The sequence below is a fragment of the Paramisgurnus dabryanus genome, chromosome 11 (assembly GCF_030506205.2).
Source record: "Paramisgurnus dabryanus chromosome 11, PD_genome_1.1, whole genome shotgun sequence".
Classification (NCBI taxonomy): Eukaryota; Metazoa; Chordata; class Actinopteri; order Cypriniformes; family Cobitidae; genus Paramisgurnus; species Paramisgurnus dabryanus.
Window position 1 is genome coordinate 7,539,360 of NC_133347.1, and position 13,291 is coordinate 7,552,650.

The following is a 13,291-nucleotide window of genomic DNA, read 5'->3' on the forward strand; positions in this document are numbered from 1 at the left end:
TGACGTCATTCAATCAGGAAGTAGGGGGCTGTAGTCCAAACCGGCCGGTGTCGCTGTAGGCTTTGAAAAGCGAATTCTGTTAAAGAAAACATATCGCCTGGCAGTGAACTTTAAGCTTGATCATTTTGCAGGTATTATTTATGCTCTAACAACTAACTTAAGTTGGGATCATGAAAAACGGGACCTTCAACTGTGAAAAGCGCTATATAAATAAAATTGAAATTGAATTTGTATGCGTGTTTGTTTGTTTGTGTGAGTGTGTGTGTTTACACTGTTACACTATCTTGGTAACAAAGTTGACAGAAACAGAATTGACACTGACTAATTTACTCAATTGACTAATTAACTGAGGACAGGTCATGATTTTCAACTATACATGACACTCCATGACAATGAGTACCAAATTAATAAAGAAAATATGTATACATAATGTATTTAACAACTTGACAGCTTAGGTGGGTTGATGATCCATTCAGCTCTCAAATATGGAAAAACAGCTACCGAATAGACAGCATCATTACAAACTCTGAAAGAAATGAAAGACAAGACTGTCAGTTAAATATCCATCAATTTATGCAAGATATTTATCCTCATACAGTCTAATACAGTGCTTCTCGACCAGGGGTCCGAGACCCAAAGGGGCATTACCAGATTTCCAAGGGGGCCTCAAGATGACTTAAAATAAGCTAAAACAAGCAAAAATCAAGATGTTTTTTATTTTTGGTTGCCATTTTAGTAGCGAATATACATTTGTCTAGTCATTCCAAGCTCTAATTCATTTTATTTGGAAAGAATTGAGTGTGTGTGTGTGGGGGGGCTTTATGAAGCTAGAATTGTGTCTTTATTACATGCAAGAAATTAAATGATCTGAGAGAAAAAAAGATTGAGAGAAAAAGTTATCACACTGACCGCAAAGAAGCATTTCATGAGAGAAAAAATTATAATATTTGTCATATTTGAGACTAAAAAAAAGTTTTGAGAGAAAGTATTTTCTCATGATAGAACATAAAAATATAAATTTTACATTTTTAAATTATTTCTGAGAAAAAAAATCTCTCAAAAATACTTTGGAAAAAAACCTCTCAAATATTATAATTTTTTGCTATTGGTATGAAAACTTTTTCTCTCAAATATATATTTTCTCTCATGAAATGCTTTTCTCTCAGATCATTTAATTCTGGCTTGTTTTCAGTAAAAATATCAAAAAAATTCTTAAATTAAGATGCTTTTTCTTGTTGAACACACCGACCCAAGAAAATAAGTCTAGTTTTTAGACCAAAAATATTAAATTTAAGTGATTGTGTGCATAAAACAAGCAAAAAAAATTAACAATGGGGTAAGCGAATTTTTCTTGAATTTAGTGTTTAAGAAAAATTTTCAAGATTTTTTGCGTACCCCATTGGTAGACTTTTTTTGCTTGTTTTATGAACAAAATCAATTAAATGTGATATTTTTGGTCTAAAAACTAGACTTATTTTCTTGGGTCGTTTTGCTCACCAAGAAAAAGCATCTTAATTTAAGAATTATTAGACATTTTACTGAAAACAAGACAAAAATACTAAGAATTTTTTTCTTGCAAATAATTTTTTTCAGCTTCATAGTTCCTTCAGATTTTGTTGAAGGCAAAACAAAATGAAAAAGGTTGAGAACCACGGGTCTTATAGATATCCCTATAGCCTTACAAAAATGTACTGGGATATTTTGAAAGTTGTTGTAACTGCAGTAAAACGTTTTTTTTTTATCACATGACCAATCTAACCCTCTCTGTCTTAGTATTATGACAATGTATAATGAATTTATAGTGATAAATCAGGATCTATACAGTGTAAAAGTAGAGTAGGTGGGGCAATACACTGAACCGGTCAGTTAACAAACCATCAACCTCTTTAGGGTGATACAGAAATAAACCGTGAACCAGAATTTAACCTTGCGCTAAAATTCTTAAGTTAAAAGCTGAGGAAGGATGTCCTGGACATCTTAAGGTTAAAATGACACAGAGTCCTAATTTAAAAAGCTGAGGCGCAGTAATAAAAATATAATTATTATGACATGAATATAAAGCAGAAGTTCACTTTATATTTAGTCAGTCCACCTTCACAACTAGATTGACTTCTCACAGCACTGCTCTCGGTACATTCTAATGGGGACATACGCCAGATTTAAACCTCCTTCCCTCTTTATTTCAACCCCTTTAGGCCATACAAATAACCCATATATCTTCACAACTAACTGCCCCCAAGAGCCACATTTACATCAACATCTGTACTTAGTCTGCCAAGAACTGCTGGCATATTAACCGATGACCACTAGATGGAGGTGTGGAGTCTTGTGTTGGGTTTTAGTGCCCATAATGTGCTCCTGTTCAAATTGTTACTGTAGACTGGAGCTTTGTGAACTTAAATCAAACTATGATGTCTAGCCATTTTTTTTAAAATCTTGTCAAGAGTGCTCACCTCTCATGCAACTCCCTCCCATGCATGTATTTTGGTAGGGTGAATGCCAAAAGTGTCCCAATCAATCTGAATTCAGATATTCAGACCCATGCTATCTAACTTACCATCAAAGTCCACATTTCCATCTCCATTAAGGTCGATGTCTGTCAGAATTTCTTCCAGTTCTCCTTTCTTCAGTTTTTCCCCGAGCAACGTCTTTGTCGATTCTTTCAACTCCTCGAAAGTGATCCGTCCATCACCATCGGAATCAAACTGAGACAGAGGATAATAAAAAGTTATGAAATGTAAAATTGCTGTTGGCTTTCTCTTTAATCTAAAGTATAAAGTAAGTGCACATTCACCTGTTTGAAAGCACAGCGCAGCTCTCTCAGCCCGACCATATGTGCAGTCTCAGCTAACATCCTGGGACCCATTAACTCACAGAAATCATCAAAGTCAACATGTCCTCCCCCTGCACACACACACACACAAGTTTGTTTTTTTACAATGTTTTTTTGTTCTTGTAGCATTGCAGCTCATGGGTTTGATTCCCAGGGAACACACATAGGCCTACAATACACCGAATGCAGAAAATTGAAAATATTGAAAATATTTAATATCTAATGATGATTTTCTATTCTAATGATATTTCAAAAAATGAGTTTTTATTATCCTCTAATATTGTTAGATTTATAAGACAGTAATTTGGTATGTTTGGTACATTTATGATTTTAAGAAACATGTTATTCAAATGAACATGTTTTAAATTGATATATAAAATAATATAAAATAATAATATAATATAAATAATATATTTTGATATATTTAAATGTTAGTTTATTTAAATATACAAAATAATTACCCACAGGTAATTTCTGTTTGTGTGTCATTGTCACGTATTGGTTACTACATTGGTAATGGTATTGGTTTTGTCCTATTTTCTTACCATTGTCGCTTCGGTTTTGGGTTGGATTTACATAAAATGACATCCTTACACAAACCCAACTCTAACCCTAATGCCAGGCGACAATGGTTTAAAAATCAAAAAATATAAAAAAATAAATCCGAAAAAAAATTGTAGGCTATAAACAAATACTTAAAGTGACACCCTTACGCAAACACCAAATCTAACCCTAATCCGAAGCGACGATGGTTTGAAAATAGGAAAAAGCAGTTGAGTAACCAATACGTGACAATGACACGTAAACAGAAATTGGTGATATGATCACGAAAAAAGGATAAAAAATTATGTGACTATAATTTTGTGAGACTGGGTAGCACACACATATCTTATGCAAAAACAAACTTTTATTTTGTATGCGATTAAACGCGATTAATCTTTTGACAGCCATACTTTGAATTAAACAAAACATATTAAATTATACAATGTAGTACTGTTGCTTAAAGGGAAACACCACCGTATTTCAATATTTTACTATGTTCTTACCTCAACTTAGATGAATTAATACATACCTATCTTTTTTTCAATGCGTGCACTTTTAGTCTTTGTACAGCTTTATGTGATTGTGTTGGCATTTAATCTAGCCCCATTCATTCCTATGGCTCCAAACAAAAGTTTGATTTTGTGCCACCATACTTACTCGTGTAACTACTCATGTAACAGTCTTTAAATAGTGAAAACATGGAAGTGTTTGGTGGCTTCTAAATTCATCCCTGTTTGGAGCCATAGGAATGAAGGGGGCCAGGCTAAATGCTAACACATTCACGAGGTGCTGTACAAAGATTAAAAGTGCATGCATTGATATGTATTCATTTGTCTAATGCCTGGCTCACACCACAGGATAATCGGGCCGAATTTACCCCGATTTTCCCCTCCCGAGAATCCGAGGGAAAATCGGGCAACGGACCTTGATCGGCTCCGAAGTTCGGCCCAGATTATCCTGTAATGTGAGACGTTTAAAAATCTAAACTCACACCTTCCGATATGCTCTCAAGCATATCGGGGCCGCCCCGATCTTATCAAACATGTTTGATATTTAGGATTTTAAATCCGCATAATTGCGTCATACTTTCACAATAATCATTGAGAGACGGAGATGATTGACAGCTTTCGGGACCGCGAAACAAGCGGCTGTACGGGTAGACAGCGCAGCCGGACTCATTCCGCCACAACTGCAGCTCGTTGGGGCAGACAGACTATTTAAAATATAGAAATTAATTCCTTGCTTGATTCACGTTGTCATAAACATTAGGCTATCTAAAATATCCTAAAAACAACAGAACATGATGATGGTCAGTCACATCACGCACCTGCAGCTATTATGTGTATAGAGGAAATGTAATAAAATAAATAGGCATACACGAAATAAGTTGCACTTAAATAATTAGCTTATTTACAAAATGAATTTAAAATGATATGACGATTTTCAGTTCTTTTTTTGTGACGCGCTCCACAAACGCACAGAACCCGATGGGGCAGCCGGCAGAAAGCGCATCATGTTTTAAATATTACTTTACAGACGCACAAAGTTTTTATCTGTATGACCATGTAACCATAAAAGTAATTTAAGGTCATCATGCATGCATTGCTGTTCAGTGTTCACCGGCATGTAGGATATGTACTAACAAACATTATCACGCCATTAGTTGTTCGAAATATAAATGATCCGCTTGAGCCTCACCCAAGTGCAGCACTGATTGCTGAAATACCGCACACTTGAGAATCTAATGCGCCTCATATCGACACTTACAACGTTTCACATTAAATGACATATTTGTCCAAAACCATTGGTAATGTAAATACCGAATTAAACACTAGACCAGGGGTTCTCAAAGTTTACATTCAAAGGTCCAAATCTGAATTCTCATCATTTTCATGGGTCCGAAAAAACTAGTTATTACAAAAATTTTCAAGCATGGTAATAACTTTATGTAAATCACTTGTTTATATAACAAATCAACACAAATAGTTTGGGAAAAACATAACAATTGTATTTTGCATTTAAAGTAAAAACATTTTTTAAACACAAGAAATATGCCAAAAGTAACCAGGTGCAAAATACAGAGCAACCTAATTAGAGAAATGGCAAAGTTTGTTTTCCATCATATACATAAACCATGGCAAAAAAAGTGTGATTGGTTGGCGGAGACAATGACCAAAATTAGGGGTCCACCTATAAATTGGCTGATGATGCTTGCTATATGCTTCTCAATGTATTACGGTGAAATGCCGTTACATCCAAAAGCCAGGGGGCGCTCTCGGGCAGAAACTCAATATGCGCTGCAGCCGAAGAACCAGAAACACGCAGCTCCAGGAAATGTCTTAAGGATATATTTATATTGCTGTTCTTCAAACCTTTTCAGGTATTTTCATGATAATAAAGAATATGTATAAAGATTATGGTTGACGAGTGTTTTTTCAAATGCATGTTATAAACGACTCAAACCAACAGTGATTTCAGATTGATAAGGATTTACTGATCAAAAGCCATAGCACATGAAGTAGCTGTGCATAATATCTGAGTGTGATGGCTACAGCGTCACACAGGAAATTTTTAAATAACTCGTTTTATTTTCGGACCAGGAATACTCTTAAATTAAAAAACGAATGGTTTACAACTTTAATATGCATTTGTAAATTAGCAAATGCACACATTTAATCAATCACATAGAAATGAATGCACTTGTAATATGAAGTGGACGCGGGTCCGGATCAAGTTCCCGTCGGGTCCGGATCCGGACCGGAGTCCGGACTTTGAGAACCCCTGCACTAGACCCTACACTGCAAGATAAAATAGAATAGAATAGAAACTTTACTGTCATTATAAAACTATAATAAAATTTGTTTAGAAGCTCTCAAAGACCAGCAGCCTCAGAAGAATAAACAACAAAAATAGAATCCACATAGTATATAGCTACAAAATAATATCACTGCAGAGTAGTATATATACAGTGGAATTAAATAATGCAAACAACAGTGCAAAACAAGTTTAACCAAGCATCAGTCATTTAACGCTTAGCCTACAATAATATTCTTGTTGGGAAGGAACAGGAAAACAGAGCATTAATAGAAATAGCCTAGATCACTTATAATAACTCTTAAATGTGCAAAAAATAATGATATATAGGCTAGCCAATTATATTAAAAATATGTTTTTAAATAGATGTATTTACATTTAAATAAATCTTGCATAAGGATTAGACTTAGACTTGGTGCTATACAGTATGCATTCAAACACTGCCTGCATATAACATATCATGATTGTTGCCTCATAAACAAGAGCTGAGGAGGAGAAATCGCCTAGGTTTCAAAAAGAAAGCTGCTACTTTGTAAATATTAAAAAAGAAATCATAATAAATGTGTCATAATCTTCACTTTATATACTCTTCTCCTGAGGTGAAGTGAAGTGCTTGCTCTGGCAAGATAATCCTAATAATATCCTGTGATGCACTAGGATTTTAAATTCCTGTAGTGTGAGCATGTTTAAGATTTTAGAGAAGAATATCTGACAAGATTCTCTTTATGTGTGTGCTGCAACTGCAACCAGATTTCAAAATCTGCCAGGATTTTAAAAATCCTGTAGTGTGAGCCAGGCATAAGTTGAAGTAAGAACGTAGTAAAATATAGAAAAACGGTGGTGTTTTCCTTTAATACCCTTATTTTCTTGAGATTTAATTACATAGAAAAAAATATATACATTTTGAATGATATGTATTTTATAAAATAAAACTCGTCATAAAATTAGGCCCCCTGGCACCATCTGGCACCCCCAACCCTCAAAGAAAACTACATTTGAAGAGTTTCGTTGCAAACCAATTAATATCAATTCAACTGCAGTTGGTTTGTTTTGATTTAATTCTTCATAACTTAAAAATATACAGCTAAGTAGCACCATAAAACAAAATAATAACATGATAACATAATAAAAAACTTGTTTTGATGTTAAAAACGTTGTTAAAAACGGATTTATCTCGTTTTGCAACGAAACTCTTCATTTTTACATTTACAACTAAACATTATTTAATTTGATTACAAGCCGTTTTCTTCAATGAGACCAAAAATGTCCCGACAAGGTAAAAAATGACTGATATTACTTATTATATTATCTTTGTGCCGTGGGGACATTTGGTCCCCACACTTTAGGGATTAGCTGGCACACACACTCACATTTCATTTTGATTTGCTGAATGATTTCAATCAGTTCCATTTCTGTTGGCATGTATCCCATAGTTCTCATGCAGTCGGCAACATCTTTATAGTGTAGGTATCCATCCTGATCATAATCAAACTCTTTAAATGCTATAAGCAGCTCTGAAAGGAAGCGAAAAAAGACTTAATCACACATTCGGTTACAGTGTGAGACTGAAAATATTGCTTCAGTGTAAAAAAGCTAAAGCAATTTAACGCTATGAGGATTGCAGCATACTAGTTATATAATCCACATGAGTGCAGTTTAAAGACCATTAGAACAGACTGACTGACTACTGAACATCGTTTTACAAATTTCTCATTTATTTTGCGTACGTTTTAGCTTCCAAATTCATGAAAGACCAATTTCCATCTTATTTTTTGTCAAACTTATTTCTGATCTTATTGCTGTTATTTACCTTCAGCTTAACATGTGTTAGTATTTTTCTAGATCTATATGGACTGTGTGCAGATGTTCGTCCCAAATTTAAAATGCATCATTTACTCAATGTACAATGTTCAATTTAGGTAAGATGAACTTGAGAACTAAATCAGTTTTGTGAGCCATATTAAAAGATACAAACAATCATGATTTGTTATCAAATAGACAATGTTACTTTCCTTATGAATGCTTCTGGGAAAACTCTACTACTTCAGTGTTTATTTATTGTCTGGTTAAGTCATGAAAATTCTTCTTTAGTGTCATATGGTCTTAAACATCAGGTTGAGTAAAATGCTTCATATTGAGTGAGTGTACAGTAACATACCATCTAATTCCTCTGGCAGTAAATCTCTGTCCTGGGAAAAGAGAGGGACAGAGAGATAAGTGAGAAAGAAAGCAAAATGACAATGAAAAACAGCTAAATATGGAAATTATTGAAGCATGAGAGCTCACAGTCCGTAGGGACATCGTCCATTTTTAATCACTATTAACTAAGGTTTATGATAGCATGCTTATCAGAGCCGCTCAGTAGCACAATGACGCATTGGGTGTTTGGAGGGGGGGTTGTATAATTGGATTACACCATAACATGCCCTACCATGCCTCACGTCAACACCACAAACACAAACAACTGCAGAAAGATGCGGGGAGGGGGAATGAAATCATTTTCCAACATAAACTGTGAAGATGGTTAAGGGGCAAAATGCATTAGCGGGAAAGATCAAAACTATTTCAAGAAATCTGCAGTCTGGCTGTATTTCATGATTATACAAACATGCAGGTTCATAAATTCATACACATATGCAAGCTTTAACATGATTAAATACACAAACAACTATATCCTCTGGCACATTTAAAAATGAATGCATATGCACACATACACATACAGTATTACCTGTTATTACATTACATGTCAGTCTTTCTGTTTTCCATATTTCCTATTATTAAGGTACATGCCATTTATTCTATATTTCTTGTCAGTTTTATTTTTGTGGCATTTTGTGCTTGTTGGTAAAACAATCAACCTTTACTCTATTTTTTTTTTAAAGTTGCCTACCAGCATTTTTTGTTATTTTCACAAAAGTTTCACAAAATGCCTCAGGAAAATTTTCTTCTATAAATATATAAACAAACAAATATATCAAATAAAAGAACAGACCCTTTCAAACAAAAAATAAAACTGGAAAAACGTTTCATCCTACAGTATCTTCATTTGTTTTCTTTTACAACCTCTTAAATATGGGTAGGTTTCTTCAAAAATACCAAATCTTGAGCAAACGGCAAAAATAAATTTCAGATTCAGAACGATTATCAAAACATACGCGGCGTTTAGAATGAATTCAATTAGTTTTTGCTACAGTTTTGTAAAAATTTGGTTATCTGGTGGATCCATCTAGTGGATAATAGCAGAATTACAGATTACCGTAAAAACTTGGAAAGCGTCATCATTGGCAGGGAAATGGTTTTTTTTATTGAGGAAATAACTCGTCAATGGTGGGAAAAGAGTTAAAGGGATAGTTCGGCCAAAAATGATATTAAACCCATGATTTACTCCTCCCCAAGCTGTCCGAGTTGCATATGTCCATCGTTTTTCAGACAAACACATTTTCGGATATTTTAGAAAATGTTTTAGATATTTCAGTTGATTAAATGTAATGTTACGGGGTCCACCCATAGTCCACGACCTTCAAGTCCAAAAAAAGTGCGTCCATCCTTCACAAATTAAATCCAAACGGCTCCAGGATGATAAACAAAGGTCTTCTGATGGTAATCCGCGCGTGTTGTTGTAGAAATAGCCATATTTAAAACTTTATTAACGAAAATAACTACCTTCCGGTAGCGCCGCCATCTTAGTCGCGTCCGCATTCAGGATGAGAGCTTACGCAGCCTACGGAGGTTACTCTGCTGCTGCTCTGTGCCCCGCCTTCAGAATTTGTCATACGTCACTAAGAAAAGTGCGTACACTACGCTAATACTCTCTCCTGAATACAGAGGAGTCTAAGACGGTGGCGCTACCAGAAGGTATTTATTTTCGTTAATAAAGTTTTAAATATGGATATTTCTACAATAAACACCGCGCGGATTACCCTCAGAAGACCTTTGTTTATCATCCTGGAGCCGTTTGGATTTAATTTGTGAAGGATGGACGCACTTTTTTTGGACTTGAAGGTCGTGGACTATGGGTGGACCCCGTAACATTACATTTAATCAACTGTAAGATCTAAAACATTTTCTAAAATATCCGAAAATGTGTTTGTCTGAAAAATGATGGACATATGCAACTCGGACAGCTTGGGGGTGAGTAAATAATGGGCTTAATATTATTTTTGGCCGAACTATCCCTTTAAAAACCATTCTGCATCATCTTGCCGAACCATAAAACTTAGTTTGAATTTTACACTATGATTTAAAGTTTGATGTGTTCTAAACAGAAGTTTGTCACAAAATTTCTTATTACCATCCAGCCTAATTAGAATTGAAATGGCAAGTAAATAAAATAAGTTATCAAAATCTTGAAAAAACAGGCAGGATTTTCTCTTCGCAAACACTGGAGGCGTGTCCGCTGAAACCACGCCCACCCGCGACAAAGCTGCCATCTCGCACAACTTTCAATTGTGCTAGGGGCGAGGCCATGCTCTGTGGCTCTAGGGCGTCATCAAGCTACCGTTCTAGCCGTGCCAAAAATATCCTGATTATAGAAATATAAAAAAACTGTTTGGCTGTGTAACTCCACAATTTATATAGTTCATAATCTTTGTTTTAACAATACATTTATAAGGTGATTATAAATAATTATCTGACATAATTTTACACAGACTTCAAGTTTTGACTACTAAAAGTACCTTCACTTTTCAGGTATACCTTAGTGGTATCCGTAAGTTGCTTCAGGCTGTTTATCCTCAAATACACGCTACTGGTGTCCCCTGTCTACCTGGTTTTATTTCCTTCATCCTTCCATCCTGCAAAGCAGAAGCTGTCAAACGTAGCTTTAGGCTGTCTACATTGGTATATATATTATTATGTGTTGAAGTACCTTTAATCATGTTTATTTCTAACCATTAGCTCTCTTACTGTTTTCTTTTCCTTCTTAGGCTCTCTCTGTTCTCAGTTTCTCTAGACATTCCCATGAAAACATCATTCAGTGTTTCATAGTGTGATTCAATAAATATAGAGATTCATACCATCAATTTGAACAGCAGATGCTGGTAGTTTGGATCTGGGTCATAGTGTACCAAAATAATTTGACTGGACATTTTTATGGATAACTGTTTGAGAAGGTAGCAACTGTGAAACGTGGCAATAATACTATTTTCTGGAACAGCATGAATCTGCCTTGAAGGATTAGTCCATTTTCTTTAAAAAATCCAGATAATTTACTCACCACCATGTTATCCTAAATGTTGATGTCTTTCTTTGTTCAGTCAAGAAGAAATTATATTTTTTGAGGAAAACATTTCAGAATTTTTAATGGACCCCAACACCTAACAGTTTTAATGCAGTTTATATTGCAGTTTCAACGGAGTTTCAAAAGACTCTCCAAACAAGGCATACAGGTCTTAGCTAGTGAAACGATTGTCATTTTTGACAAGAAAAATAAAAAATATGCACATTTAAACCACAACTTCTCGTCTATTTCTGGTCCTGTGATGCGCCAACGCAACCTCACGTAATAGGCGTTATGCCCAGCGGCACTATTTCCTGAACTTCAGCCAGCTCCTTGTTTCCTGACTACCATTATTGGACAAACTGATCAATCCAGGTGTGTCTGATTATTGTTGTTGTGACTACTGAGGTCAGACACACCTGGATTAATCAGTTTGTCCAATAATGGAAGACAGAAAGGAAGGACAGGGCTGAAGTTCAGGAAGTAGTGCATAAAGCCTATTGGGCAATGCCGCGGAAAGGTCACGTGTTATATGAAACGCACATTTGCGGACCATTTTAAACAATAAACTGACACAAAGACATTAATTAGTCTTAATAACATTAGAACGGCCCTCTTTCTCCACACTTGTAAACACTGGGGCGTAGTTTCGCATTCGTCATCCGTGACCTCTTGACGTGATGACGTATTGCGTGAGGTCGCCCTGGCGAGAAGTTTTGGTTTAAAAGTGCATATTTTTAATTTTTCTTGTCAAATATGACAATCGTTTCGCTAGGTAAGACCCTTATGCCTCGTTTCAGATCGTTTAGAGTCCTTTGAAACTGCAATTTTAAACTGTAATAAAACTGTTACGTGTTGGGGTCCATTAAAGTCCATTAAAATGAGAAAAATCCTGTAATGTTTTCCTCAAAAAACAGTATTTCTTCTCGACTGAACAAAGAAAATCATCAACATTTTGGATGACATGGTGGTATGTAAATTATCTGGATTTGTTTTTTTAAGAAAATGGACTAATCATTTTAAAAAACCTTGAAAATTCGAGATTATATCTTTGATCTAGGTCTTCTCACCTGTCCAAATAGAGCATTGAGGTATTGTGTGTATGCGGCGGTGATGGCTGAATTCTGGTTGAGGGATCTACTGCCGCGTTGTCCTCGTTTAACAGAGCCTTTGAGGTCTGATGAAGTTTTTGAGTCTTTGGAGGAGTTTCGAACAGCAGAGCGTAGAGGAGGTCCATCTGATGAAGACTGATGACCGGAGGAGGTGCTAAAAGCAAGAGAAGTTGTAAGGGACCACATTGAACTACTAATGCAGATGTAAGTATTGATTAAACCCTATCCCATACCTTTCCTTAGAAGACGTTTTACTCCTCTGAGACATGCTAGTTAATAAAGAGGAGAAAGAGACAATAGGTTGTGACATCATGAAACATCATTACGACCCAACATGCAAAAGATCTCATTCAATTTGATCAATTATTTGATTTTCACCAAGCTCAACCTTTAACCCTGTTATTGTATGAATTATTTCCTTTTTGTTGTTGTAAAAACAGATTTTTAAAACCTTTTTGTGTCCTCTTTGTAGAAAGATGTACAGCATCTTTCCTACCAAGCTGGTACTGGGTAGATGCCAGTTTCCAGTTGAGACAGTGCCCGGTGGGTGAGTTCTTGGCGTAACAATAGTCAGAAAGGTCATAGGCTGAAATTGCAATGGCCGTTCAAATGGCTACAGTGTGTGATGCAATTGTTTTCCCTTTGTTGAAAGGCGTGCATATAGTGGCAGAACCAAGAGGCTGCACTGTTCCTCCAAACGCTAAATTAGATTACAATAGAGGCAGACAGGTGCACCAGGCAGCTTATAAATTACAATCAACAGTTTAATAC

At 35.5% G+C, this 13,291-nt stretch overlaps 1 protein-coding gene across 1 annotated transcript; it reads right to left on the reverse strand.

Moving 5' to 3' along the window:
* Positions 1-444: 444 nt before the first annotated feature.
* On the reverse strand, positions 445-12,706 carry cabp4 (calcium binding protein 4). The gene is made up of 6 exons (XM_065248018.2): positions 12,479-12,706; positions 8,349-8,379; positions 7,561-7,704; positions 2,795-2,904; positions 2,558-2,705; positions 445-526 (listed from the first exon to the last, which is right to left on the reverse strand). Exons 1-6 carry the CDS (start codon positions 12,704-12,706, stop codon positions 498-500), a joined length of 690 nt encoding a protein of 229 aa, XP_065104090.2. The 3' UTR covers positions 445-497.
* Positions 12,707-13,291: the final 585 nt, after the last annotated feature.